Genomic DNA, 7,710 nt, shown 5'->3' with positions numbered 1-7,710 from the left:
AACATATGTCAATTTGGAAACCGGTGAGACGGTATCGGAATAGTAAATGCCATAGGTTTTAGCAAAGCCTTTAGCGACTAAGCGTGCCTTCAATCGAGCAAGGATTCCATTCGAAATCATTTTGACCGTGAAGACCCATTTGCATCCAATTAAACATTTCTCGGAAGGGAGAGTAACGAGTTCTCAAGTACCATTGTCATCTAAAGAATTCATTTCCTCTGTCATTTCTTTTTATCAATCTGGACGATCTAAGACTTTACGAACAGGCTTAGGAATTGTGATGGAGTCAAGAGATGAAACAAAGGCACGTGAAGAGGATGACAAATGATTATATGAGATAGATGAATAAATGGGATGGGCACACTATCATTTACTTTTCCATAATGCGATGGAAAGTTCATCAGTTAAAGGTGGATCTGATGACGAAGGACCTGGTGTAGGACATCTCTCTGGAGGATCGCTGAGTGTGTCTAGTGCTGGGTGAATGCGTCGAGTGTATATGATAGGTGGTCGAGGAAGAGAAGTGGTGCAACACTGGGAGTAGATTCAGTGGTGTCTTGGAGGTAGATGCTGAAGGAAGAGCGACATATGGATACACAGGTGATGAAACATCTGGTGAAGTAATTAAATAGACTAAAAGATCATCATTCTCTAGTGGTGGTAATGCTGGTCTCTCATATATAAAGTAAGGTAAATGTTCTAGAAATGTGACATCAATGGATACAAGGTATTTTTGGAGATTAGGACAATAGCATCGATACCTCTTTTGAAACGAGTGTACCCAAAAAACACACACTTTAAAGATTTTGGATCTAATTTTGTGACCTGAACGGACATCCTGAGCAAAACATGTGCTACCAAAGATTTTTTGATTAACTGATAATAAAGATTTATGTGGAAACAACGTTTTGTATGAAACCGCAAGAATAGATGATGGCATACAATTGATAAGAAAAGATGCAGTAGAGATAGCATCAGGCAAAAACACTTTGGAACACGTGTTTGTAATAGCAAGGCTCGTGCAGTTTGAGAAGGTGTTGGTTTTTGCACTCGACAACTCCATTTTGGGATAGAGTATCAACACAAGATGTTTCGTGGAGAATGTCATTTTGGGCCATGTAATTTTGAAACTTATCGGACGTGTAATCTTTGGCATTATCACTATGGAGGATGTGAAAAGAGACACTGAATTGGGTACGAACCTCCGCACTAAATGAACAAAATAATGAGAATAATTATGAACGAGTTTTCATTAAAAACAACCAAGTTACACGAGAACAATCATCCACAAACGTGAAAAATTATCGAAACCCTGGTTTGGACACGACAGAATAAGGATCCCAAACATCTGAATGAACTAACTCAAAAGGAGCGCTAGATCGCTTATTGACTCTGGTACTAGAACTAAGGCAATGATATTTAACAAACTAACATGACTCATAGTCTAATGAGGAAACCGAGCGAAATTGGGGATAGAGTACCTTGAGAAGAGGAATAGAAGGGCGGCCTAAACGCTAATGTTCTTAAAAGGAAGATGTGACGCTAAGAGAAGCAATGAATTTTGGATGTGTCGAGGATGTAGAGACCTCCAGATACATGTCTTTAACCAATAATTTGTTTCGTCATGAGATCTTGAAAATCACAAGAGTTGGGAAAAGATGAAATTGAGCCATCAATGTTTTACTTTGAATTATCTAATCTGTAAAAACAAAGATCATAATCTCGATTTAGAAATTTGTTATACTTTGAATATGCCATATATAAAGTTTTCCACCAATTTTGATATGAGGTAGAGTCCGACCTCTTCCGATTTGTGACTAGCTAGCAAATAACTGAATTTAACTTGATAATTTTCATCGATCGTGTAATGACAAATTAATCGGCCATTTTCATCACTAAGACTTAGAGGAATAACTTATATTCGTTGTATGTCTAATTCACTTAATAGATGACGGAATAAAGGCATATTCCATTATTTGGTCTCCAAGCACAAGTGAGATACATATAATTCGATCCTTCAGGTTTACAACTAATGAGTTTGAAGGTTGATGAAGTTGGGATCCATGGATCTGATGTTATTTTCATTAGCATTACATATCCTATCTTCCATCGGAGACCTTGTTATAATAATTCAGTTTCCCATTCGACCTACAAACGAATTTTCAATTTTTTCAATGTATTTTGTTTCCTTTTGAAGTAAAACTCTAGTAAAATGTGACACCATTGAATCAGCGCAAATAGATGTCGGTAATTTGAAACAGCTCATATAATAGATGAGGATTGATCAAATTATTTCTTTCAGCCAAACTTCTTTCCATGAGAATATTATTAAGACACACGAAAGTCTAATAAATTAATCACAAGGCACTGATAACACTGATACGTGGTATATTCCTATTCATTGTACTATCAAATAGTTTTCTTTTTAAAAAAAATTAGTAATATATTATATACATGTACTTACCCAAGGGCGGACCCAGGTGGTGAGCTCAAGTGGCCTGTGCCCCCCCCCCCCCCCCCTCAAAAAAAAAATTGGGCTTACAGCCTAATTTCAGTTTTGGCCCCCCTTCCTTCCGAGTTTGGATCCGCCACTGTACTTACCAAACCGTAAGTTGTCTTGAGAACCGAGATAAACCTATTAGTGTTTAAGCCGGTTCCTGCTACCTCAATAAATTTAATTAAAAATAAATAAATTTAAACTGTATTTTGGCCTACTTAGTCAACTGTGAGCCTATGGCGGCCCATCATCAAATTTAACTAATTACGTGGGGCTCAAATATATTCCTTCACAATTTATACTACTTCAAAACTTTTATAATTAAATTACTCCAGCAACGTGGGACTTTTTTTAAGTGTATAATTACTTTGTTTTAATTGTACTTGTATTGCATGTCTTACTTACCTCTTACTTATCATTTTATGCCTATATTGCATATATGCAAAGCCAAATCAGAATAACGAACAAACTCTGTTTCATTTTTTTTTTTTGTTATTATTTATTATTTATTTCTTTTATTCTTTTTTTAAAGTATCTTTTATTCTTTATTATCAATATTTCAACAATTATAAAAAAAATCAATAAGTTGGACTAGATCCTTGTGACCTCGTGCATTATGGTCTTGTAAGACTGATCTTGATGGACAGCTCTCGCAGTGAGCACTTCCAACATGGACTAAAGCTCGGGGATCATCTCCAAACCCGCTGCCGAGATGAATGGTGATGTGTTGGCCATAGAGATCTAAGGAGATAGGGTGAAAGATGTTTGCGTGAGGAAGTATGACGACGTTAAACTGGTGACGTGGATAATCACTCTAAAGCAATCTCGATTAATTCACGATAAAAATGCTCGATTTGAATTTATAGAGAAGGGCCTCAGAATTCAATAACGAGATTAAATTCGATCCGAAATAATGACCAGACGAAATAAAATGGCATAAATTAAATAGACGAAATAAAATGGCATAAATTAAATAGACGAAATATGACCTTGGGCCTTTTTGATGAACTGATGCAATGAAAATGATGATGAACAAGTGGAAATAATAGTTGTAAGCTATAAATTGCAAGAACAGGTTGAGCTCGGGAGCAATAAGCGAAGATGATTGATAAGCAATAAGTAAGGTGCAGAAATATGCTCATGAATCTTGTATTTATAATTGCAGAAAGCGATGGGCAAACTCCAAATCTTCAAGGCCACGTTGTCCGTCAATATTGATCCTCGATGCTCATTTGGCGGGCACGTTTCGCCTTTGACTCGGTCTTGACGAAGCGGTTGGACCCAATCGATGAGTATTAATGGAGGTCAAAGTTTAACATCAATAATTACCTTAATGAGATTTCAATAAATGTAATTAGATTTTATTACCTCAAACCAAACACATTATAAGAGAGTGGGATAAAACCATGGATATTTAAGTAATATCAGAAATGATCAATAACGGGATGGGTGTCAACAAATTTAGACAGGACAACAGTTGCAACAAACGCTAGATACTAGGACGCTTTTGTACCGTTTAATATTTCCGGGGTAATTTACGAATGGGAGAGTTGGGCAACTTTATGCAATTAATCCGTAAATAAAATGACGGTATAAATATGTCCACCGAATCATAGTAGTGGATAGGGAAGGAAGACAGATACGTAAGAAGGAAATAGCTCTGCACAGCGAAGAAATGGCGTCCACGACTCTCGTACCCAACAACAACTCTACTTCTATCTCCTCTTCAGTTACCATTCTCAATCCCTCGAACACTCTCAAGTAAGCCTCAATTACCTCGTACTCTCCACTTCGTACTTAATTTAACCTATCATTTTCCGTTTGAGAAAAAAAAAATTGTTCTTTTTTTTTTTTTGGTGGCCTGAGAAAATGGAATGACTATGTAGAATAGTTCAGTAATTTTTTTGAGGAAGCGGCTTTGAATAACAAAAAAACAGTAGGTTTCAAAAACCAGGGAAGAAAGTAGAACATCTTATTTGAGTGCCGAGGAACGAATCTGAAACTATAGGGTTTAATTATAATTGAGATGATATTCAATAAGAACTCTTTTGAGATAACATTTCAATTCAAACTAGTGTGTACATGAAATCAAAATAATGTAGCGAAACCGTTGTCAGAGTATGAGTTCATACAAATTGATAGAATCTATTCTCCTTTTTAATGAATAGTGGATGGTTATTTGGTGTAGTCTTGAAATGGAAATCATTTATGCTCGTTTGATAGTTAACTTGTTGTCCCATTTGTGGTTTCTTTTTCATTCTTTTTCCTTCTAGGTTATTAAAGAACAGGGTTTGATGTTTTAGCCATTTTGTTGCTTTTTCATTAAAAAAATAATGGTGGCAATTTGGGCACTTAATGTGCTATCTATAATAATCCTGCCAGTTTTGAATATAATGGGTTTAGCAGTTTTAGATTCTCGATCGATTCCTAGTATTTATTTGTCCATCGAGGGTTTATCTTTAAGGGCGTTTCGAATGCTCGATATTAGTATCTTGTGGTACCTAGTTTCCACTTTTCTGCTCTATGAAATCATATCCTAAAATTAGTGACAAAACCTTAAGTTATGTCTGCATTACAGAAATAAAATCTTTGCTATAGATTTTGGGACAAGTTACATATATTAGCAATAACTTAGAGGGAATTTGGATTTTGTTTAAACACAGCTAATTCTAACCTGCATAACTACAGTATATTGGTTATCTGAATAACTGCGTTCAAATCTTAGCCATATCTTTTTTATAAAATCTGTTTCTATATCTTTGTTTGGGATTCTTTATTTTATTTTCATGTATAGTTTTCATGGCTTGCAGGTTGGGATGGAACAGACGGGTTGATGTGAACTCAGTTGCATATGGGAAAAGAGGTCGTGCGTTTCGAGTATTAGCCAATCGAAATGTATGCCTCGATCCAAGGATAACAATATGATATGCCAATCTAATTGGTCTATATGTGGTCATATATTACTCTTAGGTATGTGATTGATAGTTCAGATCGAGTATATTAGTTGTTACACAAAATTTTGAGCGCTGGGAACTGATTTCTCATTGAGGTTTAGAAATTTGATTCTTACAAAAATATTGTGACTATTTCAATTTAGGAAAATATAGTGGGTTTATTTATTTATTATTTTTTTTTTTTTGCATAAATATATCTTGTAGTGTTTATACTGTATGCTTCCTTGTCATCTCTGGTAGTGTAGCATTACTTTTGAGATTTTCAGAGGGAATAAACCGGTTTAACGAATTCCTTCCATTTAAGACCGAATTGTATTCGGTGTACCATTGAACAAGCTGATTCACACTTTAGCTATGCTGCGGATTTCTTTCATCGCTCTCGGGGTCAAAAACCAATTCAACTGTTATTCTGGTTTTTTGGTTTTTCCGTTTTTGAGCTGGGTCTCATCTCTATTTCTTACTTCAATCAGCTTCAAATCGTTTAGATTTTTTATTAAATTTATTTGTTTATTTGGGCACGGATTATGATATTCTCGTGCGGTTTGGATTCAGGTGTCTCCGGTTAGAAGTAGCGCGAGACAGGTGATCATGGTTGACCCTGTCGAAGCTAAGCGTTTAGCTGCGAAACAAATGCAACAAATCAAAGCAAAAGAGAATCTAAAGGTCTGCCAAACTTCCTCTTCGCTCTTAATTTCAAATTAAAACATGTTGGATTGCATAGCTTAATCTTATCTTTTTCACAAACCATTGTATAGAAGAGAAAAAATGCTGGGCCAAAGAGTCATCCTATTTTTTTTTCTTATTAAAAATAGGATGAATTTTTGGCCAACCTTTTCTGCATTAAACATATTGAAAGAAAGGCATTTCAGGAAAATAGTCTGAATTTTTACGCAGGTTGCATTTTCGTCTCTAAAATAATTTTATGAGGAAAATGACCCTCAAAACTATTAATTTAGAAGCACTTAAAAAAATGGGAAACTCTTTAACTAAATCAAGCACCTAACAAACTTACATTTTTAATAACTTGTTTTTAATTTTTAAAAGCCTGATTATAACCCAAGCTTACTGTAACAACCTGGTGGTTTTATGGTTAGATTATGATATTTTTATTTTATTTATAACTAACAAGCTATCTAAGTTGGAAAATAAATACATATTTTTAAGTTTCTTAGGCGGTAGATTTAATTAAATAGAGGTATTCTAAAAAATGACATGCTCCAAAACTAGTACATAAACTATTTGTGCTAAAAAGCAGAAACGTGATCGGCGATGGTTCTCGAAAGTAACCTTAGAAACTTTTGTTGTTTTGATACCAGAGACAACGCCGAATTGAAGCGATTAACGGAGCGTGGGCGATGATTGGGCTCACAGCGGCCTTAGTCATAGAAGGCCAAACCGGAAAGAGTATTCCGTCGCAGGTTATCCCACTTCTCTTCTATTTTTATTTTTGTACCACTCTCTCTCTCTATATAATTTGATTTGGAAGACCCTAGTTCTTTCTTATTGAGTTAATTGATTAACCCTTTAATTTACTTTGCAGTTGGCTGGCTATTGGTACACCGTTAGTCATGTTTTCATACCATAATTACCCATTTTGGTTAGTTTGAAATTTTAACCAAACATTTTCGGTTCCATGTTACCTCTCAAATGAGTTATTCTTTAACATGTCATATGGCACCACATGTCTTATACGATGCTTATACATTCTTTGGCCAATTCGACCTAATATATATAGTACTGATGCACGCCAATTTTTGTAAAGATTTATATAGACATCCTTTGTAACTTCTATTGGATTCGATAACTTTTGCTATTATGCCAGTGAAAGAAAATAGATGGTATTGTCAATAACTTAATAGAATTTATCGAAAATCGGCGACAATGTCGTCGTTGCGATATGACTGGTTCAATGAAATGTCATTTTTGTTGTATTTTTCCAGGTAGAGGTGTCAGAACTTACTTCAGCTTGTTTAATTGGCTCAACTATAGTCGGAAAAGATTGTTGAAGTAGTTAGTTTAGGAGTGAAATCATTGTTTTTAGTAAAAATTATAACTGTGTTATGATTAGACCATAGAGGGTGAGAAAGAAAATTAACTTTTTTTCAAATAAAAAATAATTAGTTATCAACTCGTATGAATTCAAGGATGTATATAAATTTTTTTTCCATAGGGTTTACGTCTAAGAATTATGATTAACTTGTTTATTTTCATTAGGGTATGTCTGAGAATTATATTTAACTTTTGAGCAAACAAGAAAAA

At 34.8% G+C, this 7,710-nt stretch overlaps 1 protein-coding gene across 2 annotated transcripts; it reads left to right on the top strand.

The window, feature by feature from the left end:
- Positions 1–4,067: 4,067 nt before the first annotated feature.
- Positions 4,068–7,336, top strand: LOC149395022 (uncharacterized). Of its 2 annotated transcripts, none has more exons than XM_089615543.1 (5): positions 4,068–4,258; positions 5,292–5,392; positions 6,004–6,114; positions 6,768–6,869; positions 6,992–7,336. In XM_089615543.1, the coding sequence occupies exons 2-5, from the start codon at positions 5,297–5,299 to the stop codon at positions 7,034–7,036; spliced, it is 354 nt and encodes a 117-aa protein (XP_089471669.1). In that variant the 5' UTR covers positions 4,068–4,258; positions 5,292–5,296; the 3' UTR covers positions 7,037–7,336. The 2 variants fall into 2 exon arrangements, with proteins under 2 accessions (XP_089471669.1, XP_089471667.1); XM_089615541.1 differs by having other exon boundaries at positions 4,071–4,258; positions 5,308–5,392; positions 6,992–7,335.
- The last annotated feature ends 374 nt before the right edge of the window (positions 7,337–7,710 follow it).

Source organism: Urtica dioica, chromosome 5 (assembly GCF_054948205.1).
Source record: "Urtica dioica subsp. dioica isolate 48M chromosome 5, U.dioica_male_clone48M_v1_H2, whole genome shotgun sequence".
Taxonomy (NCBI): domain Eukaryota; kingdom Viridiplantae; phylum Streptophyta; class Magnoliopsida; order Rosales; family Urticaceae; genus Urtica; species Urtica dioica.
The sequence above is the reverse complement of the archived record's forward strand: the minus strand, read 5'-3'. Positions and strand labels throughout refer to the sequence as shown.